At 42.3% G+C, this 20,054-nt stretch overlaps 1 protein-coding gene across 3 annotated transcripts in view; it reads right to left on the minus strand.

Annotated features, from left to right (window-relative positions):
- Nucleotides 1-477: 477 nt before the first annotated feature.
- The window catches only part of SEMA6A (semaphorin 6A), a 125,649-nt gene continuing 106,072 nt past the window's right edge, over nucleotides 478-20,054 (minus strand). For all 3 annotated transcript variants that reach the window (XM_028505272.2, XM_028505264.2, XM_028505255.2), the window contains one exon: nucleotides 478-4,569. In XM_028505272.2, the coding sequence (XP_028361073.1) occupies nucleotides 3,374-4,569 (1,196 nt within the window). In that variant the 3' untranslated portion in view covers nucleotides 478-3,373. The remainder of the gene's footprint in view (nucleotides 4,570-20,054) is intronic.

Genomic DNA, 20,054 nt, shown 5'->3' on the forward strand with positions numbered 1-20,054 from the left:
AGGATCTATTTTTAGTGGACCCTACATACTAAAATCCTAGTCTTGCTCTCTCAAACTATCAAGCCTACCATAAATGTTTGATGATGAACAAGCCCATAAAAAGAAAATGCATAAAATGAATAGAGAGAGTCAGCGCGTGCCCTGCCTTTTAATTACCACTGGCTTCCGTACAATCCTGTTCCAGGTTGGGCGCAGGCACAGAAAACACATCAATAATTTTTGGGTGGGGTGGGCAGGGTGTGGGTACTGCAAACAAATGGGTCTAACTACATTGTTATTTATTCTTTGGAAGCCAGATAAAGATGGAAGTAGTAGACTCCTACCCCCAAAATGTAAGGTTTAAGAAGGGAAAAGTTAAGAGAGAAATAAATGCATCCAAGACACGAAAGATAATGAACAGTCTTGTTTTATTACTTTTAAGTAATAAAGAGCCTTTTTCCTTGCTTTTTTTTTGTCTTTTTTCCCTTTTTTCTTTTCTTTTTTACAACATACATTAAGTCGTGAATCAGATGTTAGGAGATGTGGAGATGGAAGGAAAATTGGTGACATCACAATATTTTTACAACTTTACAACAAATATAAATCTGAGTTTGTTGTATCTACCAGTGTCTAGCAAGGGTGGAAAGCAAAGGCACACTCGGGTTTATGGACCCTCCCCCCACATGCAGTGGGGAAATAAAAGAAAAAGGGAAAAATACTTAAATGCAGAAGACCAACTCAACACATGTGGGCACTCTAGGGTCAACACCATAAGTGATGGGTGATGGGATGTAATTTTGACACAGGTCTTCGTAACACAGCTGAGGCAGGGATGCCCACACACAGGATGAGACAGTGAGCACTGCACTGTCAATACTCTTGGGAGTTAGGCTTGGGGAAGAAGGTAGCACAGTAGCATATACCCATCACTTTCCTAAGTTCTGCATTTCTAAAAAAAAAAAAAAATCCAAGGGAAAAATACAATGATCTGTTTCTATCTAGAAAAGACTTCATGGTTTCAGGGCACAGAGTTCACAGGATGTGAACTTTGATTCCACTAACACAACAAAAATATAAGTACACAAAAACAACAACAGAAACCTACCCTGAATAGCAAACTGGCACAAGGTGGTGGGACAAAAGGCCCTCTTGCTGCACACCCAGGTCTCTCTGCTTACCAAGGCACCCCTTTTTCACCAGCCAACTCAAAATTGCCCCAAACTATCTTTTTGGAAGTTTTTTTCTTTTTTTAAAGACAAAACTAAATGCAGATCAAACTAGAAACAAAAAGACAAAGAGACCATCAAACATGTTTAACTGTTTAAAAAAAAAACATAACCAGTAATGCTCACAGTTTACGTATGTTGAGAGTTCCTTTGTTCATGATAGCATAAACAAAAGTCCCTTCGGTGTGCTTGCGCTAATAAAAACCCAGGGGAAAAACACACACCTGTGCACCCCCACAAACCATAACAAAAGGATAAAGACGTTTTTGTAGAAATTAAAATTCTTTTGCCCCAGTCAAGGTTTTTGCAGCATCCATTGTGGCTGGCCTTGTACTTGGAGTTGCTCATTAATCACAGCAGGGTCCAGCCTGCCTGCATCTATTTCCATGTCATTTCTTTGTGTGCAGTGCTCAAGTGCACCGAACACACGGCTTGGAGACTCCTCCCAGTTGCCTGCCCAACCGCACACAGTGTGTTTTCCAGCCAGTGGGCCTGGCAGAAATAAGGACTGGGACTTCAGTCCTTTTCCTGCTGGGAAATGAGGATATCACCATGTTGAAATGATCTGAGAATTTAAGGGAAGCAGGGAGCCCCCGAGGGAGAAGGGATTTGCCACCCACAACACTGGGGTCCATGCTTGGCACCATGGCCAAAGGGTGGTTGGAATTGGCACGACTAGAAGGGTGAACCGGATGGTGTTGTGCGCCCAGCTTTCCCAGGCTGCGAGATTACAACCATCACCACTGCATTCTTCTTCCATCTGCTGGACAGCTAATCTTTCAGAGGACTGGAGCGGGGTGGGGGGAGGGTTAAATAAATATCTGTATTTCAAAAGGAGGAAAAAGTTTATCATGACATTTTACAAGTGTACACAACTCAGGGTGTAAGGCACAAATTTACATGTGGAAAACAGGCTATTCACAGATGTAACCCCACGAAAAACCCGTGTGATCAAACCATTAGTTTATGCAAGGTAGCAGCCAGCGTATTAATTAGTTCACACCGTTTGTGGATTTTGTTTGCTGTCTCACATGCAGGATGAGATTAGATGGCATATCACAAGCTGGTGCCTTCACAGAAAGTAGGAACCACTGACAGAGCCATGTTGGCAGCAATGGGGCATGGGTGTGCCATTCTAAAAGTTCCTCTCCTGGTTGCTTTAGAAGTTAGGATCTGGAAGGACTTTTCAACTAATTAATTTTTTTGCATGTTATATAGCACAGAGACCTGACCAGCAAAGTGACTGGTAGATTTAAATAAATATTCCCCTCTTAACTTTCTCCTTCAGCTAGATACCACATAGTCCAAACACAAAGCTCAGAATTCCAGCTCCAACTTATTTACTCAGTGAATTTATTGTAAAAATAAAGAAACTCAATTATTCCAGTTAATGGATTTCACGTTAAATAGTGTGACTTCAAGGGGCTTTTCTGAAGAGCTGTTCACAGGGTGGTATGTGGGAGAGTCCATTCCTTAAGGAAAAAAAGGGTGAACAATAAATAAAGTTACTTGCGTTAACGGTCACGTTACTTCATTAAGAGAGAGGAGCAGAAACCTATGACATAGTCGCCCAGCATGGCATTAATCTGCTATAACAGAAAGCTGTTAACACTGGTGGGCACTTCACAGTATCTGCGCATAGTAAACTTCTGCCATTGTTAAAAGTCTGAGTTAGAATTACCAATGTGTTCTTTTTTTTGTCTTTTTAACTTGCATGATTTTAAAAAATGTATTTGTTTTGCAAGTTGGAACGCTAGCCTAGTTTGGCAGCGCTCTGTGCAGTCATGGACAGTGTTGTAGTTGTTCACCTGTGTGAGTGTGAGTGTGTGTATGTGTGTGTCCGCGCACAAATGTGCACACGTGTGGGTGGGTATGTGCTTTTGGCTCATGTTTGTGATGATAATTTAAGTCTTTTGTGAGTACAACCTGTTGCAGGGAGTGGAGGGGGGAGAGTGAAGGAAGAGAATGGAGGTGAGTCCCGCGTCGCAAAGCTTCACCAAACCACGTGGGCCACTTGGAGAGTCCCCCCAAATCCCCGAGGACGCAGTGTCCCGGGCTCTGCTGCGGCCATCTTGGTCTGGTGCGCACTGGGGGCGGCTGAGACCCGTGCTGAGCGAGTGCGCGCCTCGCCTTTCCTGCTGGCTCGACACCTGACCCCACCCCTGGGATTATGTACACGCATCATTGGGCTTCATGGATGTGGAAAGGGGGGCAAAGGTAGGTTTGGGGGGTACGTCCGGCTTTAGCGAGGGTGTGCGCTTCAGCCCTGACCTGGTCAATGAGTTGTAGGCGTTGAGGCTGGGCTGCCTCGAAACAGTCACGGCTGGGCCAGACGCCTGCGAGCTGTGCACCTGAATGGAGTCCACTCGCTGTGGGGCAGGGGGCGGGTTGTCTCCCCGGCCAAAGCTCTGGTTTCTGGAGAGGTGGGAGGAATTGGAGGAATTAGTATTGTTTCTTTTGAGAGTGGTAGCCTGGTGGCTTCTCGTGAGCGAGTTCGTGGGGTAGCTCCTCTTATAGTCAAGCCCGTAGGAGGAGGAGGGGTGCATCTCCAGCCGCTTGCTTAGGCCGCTCTGAGACAGGGAGGCTCCCTGGGGGCCAAGGGAGGCCTCCCGCTGGGGTACTTTGGGGGGCAGGCTGTCCAGGTTCTCCACTAGGTTCACCCCATGGTTGGGACTCTTGCTGTTGAGATGCTCCTTGATGGTTTTATACTCCAGGGTGGCCGCCTGGTCCTCCAGGGCCATCTGGGCCACCTCGCTCATTTTAGGCTGGTCCACGTACTCATGCTGGTAGCCCTGCTGCGTGATGGGCAGAACCACCACGCTGGGGATATGGCTGGGCGAGGCCCGGAGGGGCAGGTCCGTGGGAATCACAGGGGATCCCATGGGGGGCATGTCCTTTGTGCAGGCATTGATGAGGTTCTGGTTCCTTTCCCACTCCCGGCTGCCGCGGCTGGGTTTCCGCTTCTGCTGCAGTGTTGGCGTGGACTCGGGGGTGGGCAAGGCTGCTAGGTCCAGGTGGTGCTGGTCAGCCTTAATGAGCATCTTGGCCGTGTTGCCGGGCGTGGTGAGCTTGCCGTTGTGCATGAGTGGTGTGAGGATGGCCTCTGGCTTTGGGTCTTTGGACTGCGTGTCACCAAAGAGGCCGCTGAGCTTGGTGACGCTGCTCATGGAGCCCCGGCGGGAGTGGGTGAGCTCCTCCTTGCGTTGCACTGTGGACACCTCTTTGCGCCGGTGGTCACAGACACAGTAGACGATGATGCCTGAGAAAACGGCCCCCATGACAAAAGCCAGAATCACCGCAATGGCCAAGAGAGTGACAGGAACAAGCTGGTCATGGCCTTTGAGGTAACTTTCGCGTATCACTCCTGCAATAGACATCGCATGTGGTGTTAAGAAATGAAAGGATACGGAGAGGCATATTTTTGTTTGGCACTCACCCTGTTAATTAATAACAGTAATAAGTGACAATAGCACCTCAGCATAAGTTGTCATCAAGGCGCAGCTTGCCAAACATTAACTAATTAATCCTCCCCCAGCTCCCCCCACCCTGTGAAGTATGTAAATAGACTTTATTTGTTGCCTTCTTTCTGTTCTGAAAAAGTGCTTCTTCTCTGAAGTGCTTGTTCTTTCTACTTACTCTGTGGAATATGGCAGTTAGTTGTTTCCAAAATTTAACCCCCTTTCCCTCTTCATCCTTTCCCAATCTGCCCCTCGTAAAAATTGGGATAACTGAGATATTTTGAGTCAGAAAGAAGAGGCAGCAATTTCACCCACGTTAAATGAACAAACCCGCACAATGCTTCAGGCTTCCAGGGTCTTTTCTGATGACTTCTTATCAGCACAATGGCCTTTATTTGGAAAAAAGCTAAGTTTGTTTTCTAAGCAACTGGAGGAAGGGCAGTATGTGTCATTTATAGTGAAAGGAAATAACTAAAGCCCACAGATTACAAATGTATGGTTTTTGAATTAACTCTCAAAAGAAAAAACACACAAACACACACACCCAATACCAGGTAAATATGCTGAATATTTGAATCAAGCTCTTCCCTGACGTGAACTGAAAGGATATGTAGAAAAGGGGACCACCGGGGGCCCTGAAGTGGGTTTGAGAAGTGTCAGGTCTCATTATTACAGCTAGATTTTGCTGTCACATTGAGATTTTTCATTAGAGCTAATCTCCTCAATTTAATAAAAACTATGTGACTACACCCATCAATAATCTCACACCACATTAACCAGGATGCAGTTTCTGAAGAAAGTTACCGTCCCCGTTCCTGCTTAATCAGCCCCCTCGCTGAAAGACTCTAATCACATGCAAACACCGAAGCTTTTATTTTTAATACCAAGTGAGAACACGCATCACGAATGTCAGATCTTAAGTGCCCAATACGATAGCTAAAAAATAAAATTTCAACTACTTCGATTCCTGCCTCTGGAGAGTGAAGGAACATGAATACATGAGCGGTGCTGCACGGGCTGAGGAAATGTAAACACCGCTCCTGTGATGGAAACTGATAGGAAGACAGAAAATGTCCCTTCTCTGGGCCCAGGGGACACATTTTTCATCTACTAAATCAACTCTTTCAGGGATATGTTTAATGTATTTTCCTGGCAGATATCAGTGGCACAGAATTAGAATGAAATGAAATAAAAATCTCTACCCCTTCCCAAAGCCACAACACAACCCTTAAACTTCTGCTGAAATGCTTTGTCTTATGTCACAGCTGAGGACCTGAAGAAATGCAGCTTTGTCTTGGGGTTTTTCTGCTAGAATATTCTGATGAGTGAAGTGATGGCTTTTAAACTCAGAAACCTTAGCCTGAGAAGATACATCCTCCTGCCTTTCTAAATAGCCCCCTCTCCCCGCTCAGTTGTGACATCACAGTTGGTTGCTGTGGAAATGATTGTCCAGTAACAAAGGATTGTAACTTCAGGTGAGGAATAAATAGAGGCAGCCAAGATCTCTTGACAAAGTAAGATTCTGTGATTAAATAAATGCCCTTGATAATGAAGAGTAGAAGAGGCAATTCATCCATCCCCCGGAAAGGGTGTGTAAGACAGTAAGACACTGAATCATTTCCAAATGTGACACTTTTCAAATATTTCTACATTCATCTTTATGAATTTTTAAGGGGTAGAAACTGAGAAGCAAAAAGCCAGCAGAACCTTCAGGTATAACTCACACCTTTTATGTTATGGAGCTCCCTGAACAGTGGAATGTCTTCGTGCCCAAATATGTTTTAGTACCCAGTCACCAAGGAACTGCGCTAATGAAAATTTCTTCCCTAAATCTGTATTTCCTTGTTGTAATGCTAAAACAGCACTGCTTTTCTTTCAATTTTGATTGTGTATGGTGTTCTGTTGAATATCATTTCTAACCACTTATGTATAATGGTAAAAAAAATGTAAACTGAATAAAATGGTTTTAATTTCCCTCATTGGTTTGGTGATCTCAGTGGGGCGACATTATTTATTTTATTTTTAGACAGAGGAGAAAGGAGGGAGAGAAACATCAATGTGTGGTTGTCCCTCATGTGCCCGCCCCCCCCCCCCCCCCCCCCCCCCCCCCGCGGGGACCCAGCCTACAGCCCAGGCATGTGCTCTGACTGAGAATCGAACCAGCGACCCTTTGGTTCTCAGGCCAGTGTTCAATCCACTGAGACACACCAGCCAGGGCTGGGTAAGTTTTTTTCATAGTGAAGAGTTTTTCATAAATCCCTTTCAGGCAAGCATATTCACGGGAGCTGTGTCTTCCCAATAAATGCATACTCATAATAGGTACCTGTCCAGTTGGCTTTGGAATGTTGTAATTTAAATTGCCTTCTCCGTTTAAGAGGAACATGAAAAGAATAAGGCTAGAATAGTCTGTTTTGTTTTTCATTCATTGTTTAATTGAGAAGACTGCAAAATTTTCAAGTTTGTCCACTGCTTCTTAACTGTACTCTTAACTTCCATTCATCTTTCATGTCTGAAAGTGCTCGACTATCTTAGACTCATGGAAACCACCTGCTCTTTCACTGGGAAAAACTCTTTTTTAGTGGGTACTTCGGGTTCAACGTTTTTAGTTGTTAATGAATCAAGCAAAGTCTGACTTTTGAGAAAAATGGTTTCTCAGATAGTTCCCCCATCTCATTTTGTTTTGTAAATAATGCCCTTAAAAAACCTTTCCACATCTCTTCAACTTTGAGATATCTATCTTGAAGCACGTGGCTTCCCTCACCTGCTTGTGGAAATTCAGAAACGCCAATCGAAAATTAGAAACAGGTCAGAGATTAAGTTGAATGTGCTGTCAAGAAGAAGTTAAAAATCATTTTCAGAAAATCCCTTCTAAACTTAAAGCTTTTTCCTTATATCATGAAAAAGTGCAGGGGGGCATTCATGGAAATGATGAAATCATCTCTGCTACACACTGGTCACAGCGAAGGACTGAACACACAGATTACCAGAGAGGCTGGGGGTTGTGCACGCTGCACTAGAGGTCTCCGAAGGCCTGGAGTCTCAGGCTTCCGCTTATTGCTTGCTGGGCAACCTTTTGGCGAGTGACTTAATGTCTCTGGGCCTCAGTTTTTTCATCTGTTATGTGGGGTTAACCCATCCTTATTAAGTTGTTGCAAGAAGCAAATGAAGTAATGAGTAAGAAAGAGCTTAGATGTCGTAGTTTGCAGGACAGATCTACAGATCAAAAACAGCCACAGGAGAGAAGTGGTAGGTTAGTACCTCCCCACGGGCTTAAAACCAAGTCAGGGCTGCTCCAGTGGATTCCCTTGCTAGGGCCTCCTGGGGGAGAGGGAACAGGCCAGTTTTTCCCAGATCAAAACTTTGTGCTGTCCAAATGTTGCCAAAGAATGATATGGCACGGCAACATAAGAAGACACTGCCTACTGGTCTTGAATTTTGAAATAAGTGAAACAACAAAAGTGGGAACTGTTAAAAAAAGCCGTGATTATAGTTAGACTTCTTTCTCATGGGGCAGTGATCCTGCAATCAGCTCCTTGAGGAAAGGTACCAAGTATTGTATGCATGTGTCAAATTCATCATCCCCAGAGCACTAAGTAAATGACTGTTAAACAAATGGGTTTGTAGTGCCAGGTAGAGACAAGTTTTTAATGGACTTCTAAACTTGGTGCGTCATCTTTGGAGTGACTGTAACCTTGCTTTTGAAGTCACTGAAACGTACCTCCAATCATATAATAAGATAAACTCATACCAACATCAATTAGACAAAAGAAATCTGTAAAAGTGCTCAGTATTTGTTCAAAATAACGAAATAAACTATTTAAAAAATGAAAAGAAATTCATTCTGGGATAATTCCAGAATAGACAATGAGGGCGAATGGGTTGTCTGTAACAACTGAGTGCTCAGGTGGACTCGAATCATTCAAAACCAAGGCCTCCGTGCAGAGGGCACAGGGCAGCCCTGGGCAGTGGAAGGGCCTTTGCTCAGTGGTGAGGGTGCCACCCAGGTTTCCCGACACCGTGGAATGACCAATCAGAGTTAGTTTCTCTATTCTAGGGTGTGGAAATGCCTTTCTCTACCAATCCCTGGGTTTTCTGCTTTCACCAGTCAAAAACAGGGCATTAGTAATGAAAACAGTTTCTGAAAAATCCTTTGCATTGATTCATTAACCACGAGCTATTTCTCACCAGTCATGAAGTGCTAAATGGTTTATTCTTTCCACACCTTCCTATTGCAGGAAGCAAGGCACACAATGGCTTAGAGATTTCTCTGAAATCATGACTAAATGGGCAGAACTGAGAAAGAATAGAATCTCCATTGTCCCCCCCCCCCGCCCCCCCGGGGTGAGAGTTTTCAGATGCCGGAGAGAGGTCTCAGAGGGGCAGTTTGAGGGGTTTTAGGATTGAAGCAATGAAAAGATCATGAACAACCCCACCCTCCAGGCCCTACCAGATGTAATTCAGATAAGAACAATTATAAGCTGTAAAAGAGGAAGTCCAACGGAGTTCTGATTTTACCAATGACAACCGTGTCAGTGCATTCTGACATTTCAAACATCGAATTCTTTAAAAATTGGTTTCTGGTAGCCCTGCTTGCAGGTTCTCTGCAATTGCCTAGTGAGCATGGGGAGCCCAGCACTGGGTCTGGATTGTGATGTTCTTGGTGCCTTTTCTGTCACTCTCCTAGTATAACAAAGGTTTCAGCTCCAGGCATCATTGTGGCTGTCTTCAGCAAACATTTACTGAGCACAGACTAAAGCACTGTGCTTGGTGCTGGGGAGACCAAGGTGAAGGTGGCATAACCCTGTGTGATCCAGGAGGGGGGGAGGAGGAGGCAGATGCTCACGCATGAACTATATCTAAAGTGTGGATGCACCATGAGATACACCGCTTCCACTTCAATATGGGCAAAGGCTTTATGTAGGAGGTGGCATTTGAGACAAGCCTTAAGAATGCAGATGATGTCAGCTGAAGTGGAGAGAGCAGACAGAGCCAAGGCATGGAGGGAAGGAAATGAAGGCTGTGCTCGTTAACACTGAATGGTCCAACTCCCTTCTCGTCTCCTCTGTTCTGCACACCTGGCACCGTGCTGCACTCGTAGCTTGCCTCTGGGCTTTCACACAGGCTGTTCCACCTTCTATTCCTCTGACTCTCTCTTTTAGGTCTCAGCTTAAGTGGAGAAGTCCTGTCCAGCTCCCTCAGAGTAGGTCAGCTCTTCCTCCTACAAGTGTCCTGAACTCTATCCTAAAATCATCACTGTTATGATACTCGCGTTATGTGTGTTTTTTTTACCCACCTAGGCTGCTCTAGGAGGGAGAGATTTGCCACTGAATCCCCAGACATAAAGAGTGCTCACTAAATATGTGTTAAGTAAGTCGTAAATGAGTATTTGTAGAGGAAATAAGAGTTAGCTCTAAACACCATTTGGAATCAGGTTGTGATAGCCTTGAATGACTGAAAAAGATATTTAGAAGATGTGCCCATTTTGAAAGGAACGTTCTTGGTTAGTTTGCCTGCAGTTCCAAGGGTCTCCTTTCCCAAGAATGCTGACTTTCAGCTTAGTTGCTCCACATTGAATCCATGATTGAAAAACTGGCTTCAGAGAGTCAATACCATTGTAATGAAAGCACAGCTAGTCTACATGAATCCATAATTGCTATTTTTAAAATTAAAATAGTCTTCAACTATATTTATCCTCTGCATCCTACAGAAATAGATGTTATCCTTTTCAAAAAAAGGAAAAGAATCAACACAAACAAAAAACCCTATATAAAATTAATTGCTCTGATTTCTAAGCTAAATAACAAGGAAGAGCCCTACCCATCTGTTGCCAGTTATTTTGCTAAGTACGTGAAACCTAGGCATCCCGTACCTTGAAATAGTTAAGTGCATACTTCCCCCTCACCCCTGTTCACTGGACTGCCCGTTTCAGAGCTGCTGTGATATGATGGATGTGTCTGTCTCCATAGTGAAGTGATTAATAGGCATCTGTGTAAATCAGACCTGGTAACCACAAAGACAACAAAGCCTCTCTGTGTCGTGTGGAGAAATCTGCAAAGGCAAAAAGGAGGATGGACATTTCCTCCACTGCTGAGCCAGAGCAGGGTTCTCGTGTTGGATCTGAGAGCTAAGAAAGATGGCAAAACACCAAGAAAAGCCCTGGAGTAGTATCCCCTAAAAATAGACTCTTGATTCTGCTTTATAGTAAGACAAGCTTACAATTTCCTTGAAATCCTCATAACAACTTGGGTGAATGGAATCTAACAACCCAGTTTTTCTCCTTTGAAAATCTTATTGCAACAAAATGCCAGGCTTACAATCCTGCAAGGCAGTATGAATGAACTAATCACGGGCCAAGCATCATGGCCGCTCACCACAGAGGGCCTGCTATAATCCCTCCTAAGGAGAGAAGAAAATAAATAGGGGGAAAACCCTAACTGGAGACCATCTAGCCTCACAGCCACGCCCCCGCCAGTAGTGATGACCACACTGAAAGTGCAGTGGGAGCTCTCTGCGGTTATCTGGGCAGGAAGCAGCCTTCTTCTTGTCTTACGGCATAATGTGAGCCAGATGGTTTAGGAATAAACTAAAACTTCAGGAGCCATGGAAATGGGCTCAGAATTTACAACTCAAACGTTCTTTTTCCTTTTATTTTATTCCCCCCCACACCCGACCCCATGCCAACAGAAGACTGAAGATTCGGTGCTGGAGGGGCCTTGGTCATCAAGGTGGTCAAGTGATTTGGTCACACCAGAGTAGAGGCAGCTTGCTGGCTGTGTAATATCCTCAGCTCAGAAGCTATTTTTTCAAAACTTACATATTGAAATAGTGCTGACTGTGACTGACTGGATGAATCCACTTCCCGTTTTATCACCTTGGAAATGGATGCATTTAGTTGGTGTTGGGAGGCCAATCCAGGAAGAGAAGGGAGAATGAGCATGAAAGTCATTTGATTTCCAATTTTGGGGGGAGAAACAGCTTCATTCCCCTCTCTGTACCAACAGGAGCGCTTAGTTCACTGTCCTCCTCTGCTCCACTGTTTCAGATTGGGCGCTGCGATGAGAATGCTCCACCCGGGGCAGGGGTTGAGGTCTGGACTGGGAGTCACAATAAGTTACCTCTTAAAAACCATGCCCTGGGATGTTGGTCTGAGGTTCCCTGTGTTAGAACTCTCACTGTCTTTGCAAAGGCAGTGATTCTTTCAGGTGTGCAAGGTTTTAGCAGTATTTGCATGGTTTATTTTCCTCCTTTTTGAGGTTTTCTTTCTAATAACACTAGAAACCTAACATCTAAGTAATTTCTGAAACCAGACAAAGCATTTCTATTATCCAAGTTCCTGGTCGCATCTTCTTCCTTAGCTCTCTCACAAAGCATCAAAGCTACAAAATGGATAACAGGATATTCTTATAAAATTGTGACATTCAGATGATTCTTTGTATTATTTGCAGGCTTCTCTTTTTCTTTACAAAGCAAAGATAAAACAAATATGAGGAAATAGTCTGTTTGAATACTCCTAAAACTGACAAATTAAACTTACAGTTCTTAGGACCTAGGTTATAGGTGAGGCTGAGTGTTGGTAGTTAAGAACAAACTTTCAAGTCATAAAGACCTGGGTTTCAGTATTGGCTTTATAACTAACTAGCTGTGTGATGTTGGGCAGGTCACCCAGTCTAAACCCCAGTAGTGCTGGCTGTAAGTGTTGTTGGAAAACTTAAATAGATTAAGTAAATGAATGCATTTAAAGTACTTGGCATTGCAGAAACACGTTAAAGCTCAATTAATAATGTAAGGGAAGTGTTTCTAGAATTTGTGACAAGTTAGCCTGCCTTCGACAGGGTCCAAGATAGACTATTTTAACCCAACACTTTGGTAGGGTTCAACTGTGTTAGCCAAGAGTGGAAAGTGAGGATTAAAAAATACAACAAAATCTTGGAGAGTGACTTTAAATAAGCTGATCCATAGCAATGGGGAAATTCTCCTAAATCAGTGTTACTTGGCATTAGCATCACCTGTAATTTGCTATAAATAGAAATACCTGGGTTCTACCCAGACCTTCTGAGTTAGAATCTCTGGAGTTGGAATTCAGAAATTTGTGTTTTAACAAGGCCTCCAGATGATCCTTATGTTCACGAAAGAGTCAGAAGCACTGTCCTAAATGACATGTATTCTGGAAAAAGCACCTAGGTGTTTACCTTTGAAGTCCAACCTCAGACACCATCGAGGCGGCATGTAACCAGATTTTAGATGAGGAAGTGCAGTCTTCCTTGTTGCTCAGTCTGAGTCTTTAGTGGGCCTCGTGTATGACAATTGCTTTACTGTGGTTACCTTATTCTGACAAAGAATACAGAATCGATGTGATTTTATTGGAAAGACTAATCCCTAACACTTTTCCCTGGGACCTGACAAAAGCCTGACACGGCCTGAAGCACTGTGTCACCACCACTCCTGTGACAGAATCAGCCCAGTGTGCTCCAGCCAAAAGCTGCTGGAAAAAATGCTGGTGGTCTCTTTCTTTGCCCCGGCACAAAGATGTGGAGGGAAGTTTCAGGTGCTCCCCATCTGTGTCACAGGGGCCATCAGCTGTATCCTAGATTGGACAAGCCCAGTCAGGATCAGGTCCCAGGGAGAAAAGCAGCGGAATCTCAGTGGGGGCTTACTATCGAAGAGAGCAACCTCCTTGAAAGGCCTGCACCTCATGTCACCTCAAAATCAGCTCCACTCAGAACTGCACACAGCACCCAGCAACATTTCCCCTCTGTCTTTGTATGATCAGGCAAGAGAATAAGAGACTCAGGAAGATTATTTTCCTTTTTATTTCTGGACTGAAGGAAGGACCTGAGCTCATGTTTCATTCCCGACTTAGAATAATACAAACGCCTAGCACAATAATAATGAAAACGCCTAGTGCACTCGCTGGAGCACAGTGCTTACAGAACTGCTGAGTTGAACTGAATCTGCAAATCCATAGAATTATATAAGATATTTTAAATTACATTAAATTTCTGCTGTGTGCTTTTAAATCATGGAGTGCAAGACCCATCGGCACTCCGAGGATATTTATTACCTTAACAAATGTCAGATGATTGTGTCCAGTGTTATCTATTATTTATGAATAACAAGAAGCTGTAAGACTGGAAATGACAAGCTTTAATATGTCCAAAAGGTTAGGCATAATGCAGTTTGCTGCCCTATAAATTTCTCGACATCATCTTCCCTCCTCATAAAGCCCTGCCAGTGGTGACTGCGCTGAACTCCCATTATTACTGTACGGTTCCTAATGACTGCCCTGTCTTCCTTGAAGAAATGTAATTGTAGATACATTTTTGAAAAAGAATGCATCCTTGAAAGAAATACAAAATTTTAAAATAATTGGGAAATTCCTGTTATCCCATTAAAAATGAATCTTTTCACAAAGACAGTTATCAGGCGGTAGACTTCTGAGAGCTTAAGAAATAACTTATCAAGGACGGCAAACCGCCACACTGCTCATAATGAGCTTCCTGACACCGGTGATTATCCCATCTACTGCGCATCCAATGTATTGGGATATATCCAACTGCATTTGACTAGTTCACCGCGGGGCCCTTCAAGGACGGGAGGTGCTGGGGAATTGGTCTGTGATGCTGTGTCTGCGGACCCTTTTGGGCCGCAGCACAGCCTCTTCTCCTCACAGGACTTGCCCTAGAACCTGCGCAGCCTGTACTTCCCTGGGACACGCCTGAGAACACAGCTTTCCCGTTGCCTTTCTCTCTGTGACAGTGGTGTGAGTTATGTATTGTAAGCAACTCTTGCAGCTTTCGAGGCTATTATCCTATGTCAAGAAAAGAGAAATGTTCTCAGGAAATTTCCCTGTGTCCACTTTTTGCCCTTGCTAGACTACTTTGTCTATGGAGCAGGAAGGTAATGCAAAATCAAACTTGTAACAATCATTTTTTTTAACTCCAGGAAATGAGGCTATCAGAAAGCTTTATTACAAAGCTAATGTTATTTTTCCATTATTATACATGATTCTAAATACAAATGATTCTTCACAGTTTTACCATTAGGACAAAAAAATTTTAGATGAACACAATGCAGTTGAACCAATAAAGAGCAAATTTGTAACTACTCCAGATGTTCAGTTAATAAGATCATGCCTAACCCAGCCCCCACAATCCTTGGAAGTTCCATTAAGCTGTCGGAAAGCTTCGTCATTGTGTGTGTGTTTGTGCATAAGATGGGAGAGAGTGGGAATGGATTTTCAGGAACAGGGTGGGGGCAAAAATGGACTCATCTCCATGGTGGAGTGGCTTGAAAAAGTGGCTACACATTAAAGGTAAGAAGCCCCTCTGGTAGGTGAGTTGAGTTTTCAAATACCCTAGGATTTAAGTTGTTGATTTTAAAAGAAAAATTCAAGTCCCCATAATCATAATTTAAGTCTTGCACTTAAAAGAAAAATGGATGCTAGTTGGAAAAAAAGGTTGAGTTAGTGTCTCTAAAAAGGAAGTTAAAATATTGGTGTGCAGATTCAGAGAGGCTGGGAGATGAAACAGCTTTCTACATGGCTGGCATTTAACTTATTTCTTCTTCTACCCTTCCACAATAATCTCATCCAGACCTTAGATAAATTCAGCAAGTCCCCAAGAGGATACCCAATTAATTAGATCAAATCTATGTCTCTGCCGGCACTGCTGGAAGGACAATTACAGCCTTCGACACGGGCTTCTCAGCCCTCGTCCCTCTTTCCTGGCACACAGGCCCACGGGAACTCCCACATCATGTGTTTAAGAGCCCTGCCCCTAACTTCACAAAATTATTTTTCTCAATTTTTCAAAGAAAAGCCAGACTACAAATAAATTCCTTTTTTGGTAAGTGACAAACAAATAATATAGCAAAAATAAATGGTGGCTCCCTGGATTATATTTTTATTTCTTTCTCAGTCTCCCTGATTAAAAGAAATCTCTGTTCTGGATGAAAACTCTGCCATATGCCATGTACCCCAGTATTTAACTAAAGTGATAGAGAAGCCCACGGCTGGAGGTCAGCTTGCTGGGGGCTTTACCTAAAACACAGCTTTTAGCTTGGCATGGAGCATCTGCTAGGGAAATGCCAGTGATTTGCAGACACTTCAGATCCAAAAGTGATGCAAAATTTTATGTCCCAAATTTATTGTGTATGTAATTAATAACCTGATGTGATTGACTAATCAATTTATTATATCCCTATCATTTATCAGTCTCTTGATCTCCATCTTTCCCTCTCTCCTACCTCACTTTGTCCCTTTCCATTCATCTGCCCTCCTATCCCCCACTGCCTACAGCTTGAGCCAAAACCCCTTAGTCTGATTTTTAAGTCTCCATGCTACCATTTCAGTATCATTCCCATTCTGGCCCCCTATACTTTATCACTTTCGGCACAGCTCACTATGTGCTTCATTATCATTATGTTCTCTTTTAACAGCTTTGTGTCTTGGTCATGTCACTTATTTAGCTTGGAATATCGTTCCCCCTTTTCCTTCAAGAGGTGCAAGGCTTTCCCTGAGCCCCCAACTTGGAATGAGTTGTGTCTCCCTTTATCTTCTCTCAGCACTTGGCCCGCCCTCTTTCACTTCACTTCTTTTACTCTCAGACTTCACTCTGCCCCATTAGCTCGCCAGGAGGTCACCTGTGCATGGCCCCTGCCAAACTGTAGCATCTTGAGTGTAAGGCTTATGCTGTAACACACTCAGCGTAAGGCTTGTATGCAACACAGGTTTGCTGAGTGTTGAATGCATGAAGAAAGAAATGGAGGAGGGTCGTTGTTTTGCCTTTCTTTGAGACTAAGGTTACTGTCACCAATATTTAAGTGTTATTTTGTAGTGCTTTTTGGATTCCAGTTTATCCCCTTCAAAGCCATGGAAATGAGAAATGGGAAAAAAAAAATAAAAGAACCACACAAAGGAAAAATAATATGGTTAACATACAGTTGGTTAAAACCTGAGGTTAAATAAAATTAGGAAGGATTAAGTTGTAACCACTCCTGTGTTTAGGAACAGATTGATTCTGAGCCCTCCATACTTAGAAGTGGCATGTGAAATCCTCCTTTTAGTGACGATCATTTAGACTATATTTCAAACACATTTAACTTTTAGTGGTAACTCTCTGAAATTAAATATTTTTAACAGAATGAAATTTTTACTTTAATTCCTCTTACATGGTTTATTCTAAGAGTTAAAGGGCAAATGTAATCCAGAGATTAAATCTTATATTCTCACTGAATAAGTTATCAGGAATCTCTTCCATATAGAACAGCTGGTTAAATTTAAACTTCAGACAATATTTTAGTATATGTATGTCCTGTGTAATATGTGGGGCATACTTACACTAAATAAACGATTATTCATGGTTTATTTGAAATTCAAATATAACTGGGTGGTCTGTATTTTTTCCAGCAATCCTCTTCTACCCTTAAATAATGTGCTGCTAATTATTCCTACAAACATTTTTTACTGTTAGACCCATTCTAAACTTGTGGAGATTAAAATAGTTTAACAGATAGTAATAAAAATGATACTGAATCATTATGGTTTAGTTAGCATAATTTACAAATGAAAAAATACTAATGGGCTGAATTTTAACAATTGTATTTTATTTTTCATTTTATCAGCAATAACAGCAACTTGATACCATATTTCTTGTGACCTTTGTAGGATACTTTTCCTCCAACCCTCAAAAATAGAAATAAGTGAACTCTAATTCAAAAAGGGTTTTTGGAACAATAGCAAACAATTTCCCATTTCTAACAATTTCCCATTTCTTAGTGTCCTTGGCCTTGACCATGTGTGTTCCTAACTGGGTCAGTTAATGGTCAGATTGTCAGGTCAAAGGCAGAGCGCTCCTTGTTCCTCCCATTAAGAGGCCTCCTCATCAGACGGAGGTCCTGCCTCTGAATTCTCTTAAGACTGTCCTGTTCAACCATCACATTTAGAAATGGCTGTGATGCTGCAGGTTTTACTTTAAAAGCTATGCAAATTATCATGGGTTTAGTTTTTTCAAAATAAAGCTCAGGCTGTTAAAAAAATAAAAAGGCCTGAGTTTGCCAGCATGTCCACAAAAATTTTAAATATGTGCCCTGTGCCAAACATCCCTCACTTTCCTCTTCCTCCCTGTCAAGTGATATATGACTGCTGTAATATTGGTCCTGAAGGGAAGGACTACAGAAAAGGGACTGAAAAACGATTTCCAAGTGCTGTGTCCTTGATGTGTTCAGCCAAGTTGTCTTCAGTTGCCTAATATCTTTCTCTAAAATCTGCTGTGCACAGTTTTGCCTTGTTCACAAAGACAATGGTGGTTGTAAAAGCTTTTTGGTGCATTTCCTAGTCTGTGTGTGCTTCATCTGTCTGGCCATTTGATAGTTCTTGGACAGGAACTATGTCTATCTCTAGAATAGCCTCTAACTCCTTATTGGCATCCGATACTGTGCTATGGAGCCAGTAATAAATTTTGTTTGAGAAGCTGCAGAAAACATTTTTGTTATGGTAATGGTACTGAAGAAATGGCAGAGAAAATTCAATCCAAGTGAAGGAGTCAGGGAAAGAAGGGAAGCTTATTTTTCTCCCTTTATTACTGTCATCAGCAATAATTTTCTCAGTACATGAAATTACCTACACATGACTTTGATAGGAGCTAAGAAACTACTTTCCCCATCGGGAGAACTGGTATGCTTTAAAAATCCCCAATCCATCAGGTTTTAAGCATTGGAGGTTGTTAAAACGGAAGAGTGATCAGGGCTAGGTTCTGTTATGAAATGGACTCGAGTAAGGTCAGATTGCTAAGCTGGTTAATGAAGAGAGCTGGGCTATCACGGTCTGGGACTCAGAATAGGTAAAGTTTGAATGAGAGAAAAGGGCAACAAGGGTCAAGTGTAGGTTATTGCCAGGCTAGGGGGATGCACTGTAACACCAGAGTCCTTACGGATACGGGAAAGTAGCCGAAGTACTAAAGGGAAACTTTACCCTAGGCCGCAGTTTGGGTATTAACTAGCTGCAGCCTACACTCGGCTGCTCACTGCTGGCCTGGAGAAAATCTCACCAGATGCTTAACGAGCCTAGAATGACTAATTTTTTTTTTAGTTTAAATTTATTTTGCTCTAAATTCTTCCTTGACTAAACTTCTCATTCCCAATCACAAAAGCTCAATAGTTGGAGGAGAAATCAGAAAAGCACTAGATAATATAATTGCAACATTTATAGCCCCACCAACAGAAGGCATAGCACTTATTAAATCTCATTCTTCCAAATGCCAGAAGCAAAGTTTTGGTAGTAGTTTAATCCTCACTGGACTCTTTGAATTACTCTAGGCCAGAGTTGCCCAAATTCGAGTCATTCAACTACCAATACTACAATTTTTGTGATACCAATGAGCCTTATCAACTGTATTATTTACTTTTTTCTTTAAATTACCTTTAGAATGTATTTCAAATGGAAGTTATATCATTATCATAAATGGAAAAAAGTGTCACTTTTCATAGTTAGAAGGTAACCGTAAAAATAAAATTCACTGAAAGCAAAACAATGTTAATTCCAGCTAGCTCCAGCAGCCAGTGAAAAGCCCACAATATAAGGCCCGTTCTTCCTTGCCAAAAAGAGATAGTAGCAAGTTTAGGGAGTTGTCAGTGATAAAGCACCAAACTGAGACATTTTTCTTGACAGAACCATGAACACTGAAAGAGAAGTGAAAATGGCGTAACTTTCCACCACATGATTCTTGAAATCCATGATGCCCCGGGGATGCCTAAATCATCTTATATAAGGTGCTGTGTGTCCAACTTGGAGGCACTACTGCTATAGGCTACAGTGCAATTGAGGAACAAATAATTGACTATAAAGAGGATTGTTAATAAACTCTGTAATTTATAAAATTCCATTCAGGATCATTATGAGGTGTGGCCAGTACACTCATTGCCCTTTATAGGCCTTGTGAATCTTACTGGACTATCATTTCTCAGACTAAAGATTGCTGACACAAATAGCTTGTGCAGCAATTGAAATATATTCAACATTTACTGTATATTTTAGTATAAATTATTCATTTGATCTCTTATTTAAATTCTGTTTCTACATCTTTTCCTTATCTATAATAAGCATATCTTGATTAAATGTAATATAGTGGTAATATCTCACTTTAAAGATTTCCCAAAATACATAAACATACCACAATTCTGGCATTTCCAATCAAATGGTAACATTTTGTATATATTGGCTATTTCATCCATTTTCTGAGAGCTCACTAAAACTCTGCAAAATGAAGTCTGAAGTAGGGGATTTTCTCCTGCTCCTGATTTATTCTTGCATCCCAATGGTCAGCATTTACATTTTATATTTATGCTACACAGCTCTCTTGGCAGATCTGTACATGGCTAATTTCCTCCCGTATCT

This window comes from Phyllostomus discolor, chromosome 3 (genome assembly GCF_004126475.2).
Source record: "Phyllostomus discolor isolate MPI-MPIP mPhyDis1 chromosome 3, mPhyDis1.pri.v3, whole genome shotgun sequence".
In the NCBI taxonomy this organism is placed as follows: Eukaryota; Metazoa; Chordata; class Mammalia; order Chiroptera; family Phyllostomidae; genus Phyllostomus; species Phyllostomus discolor.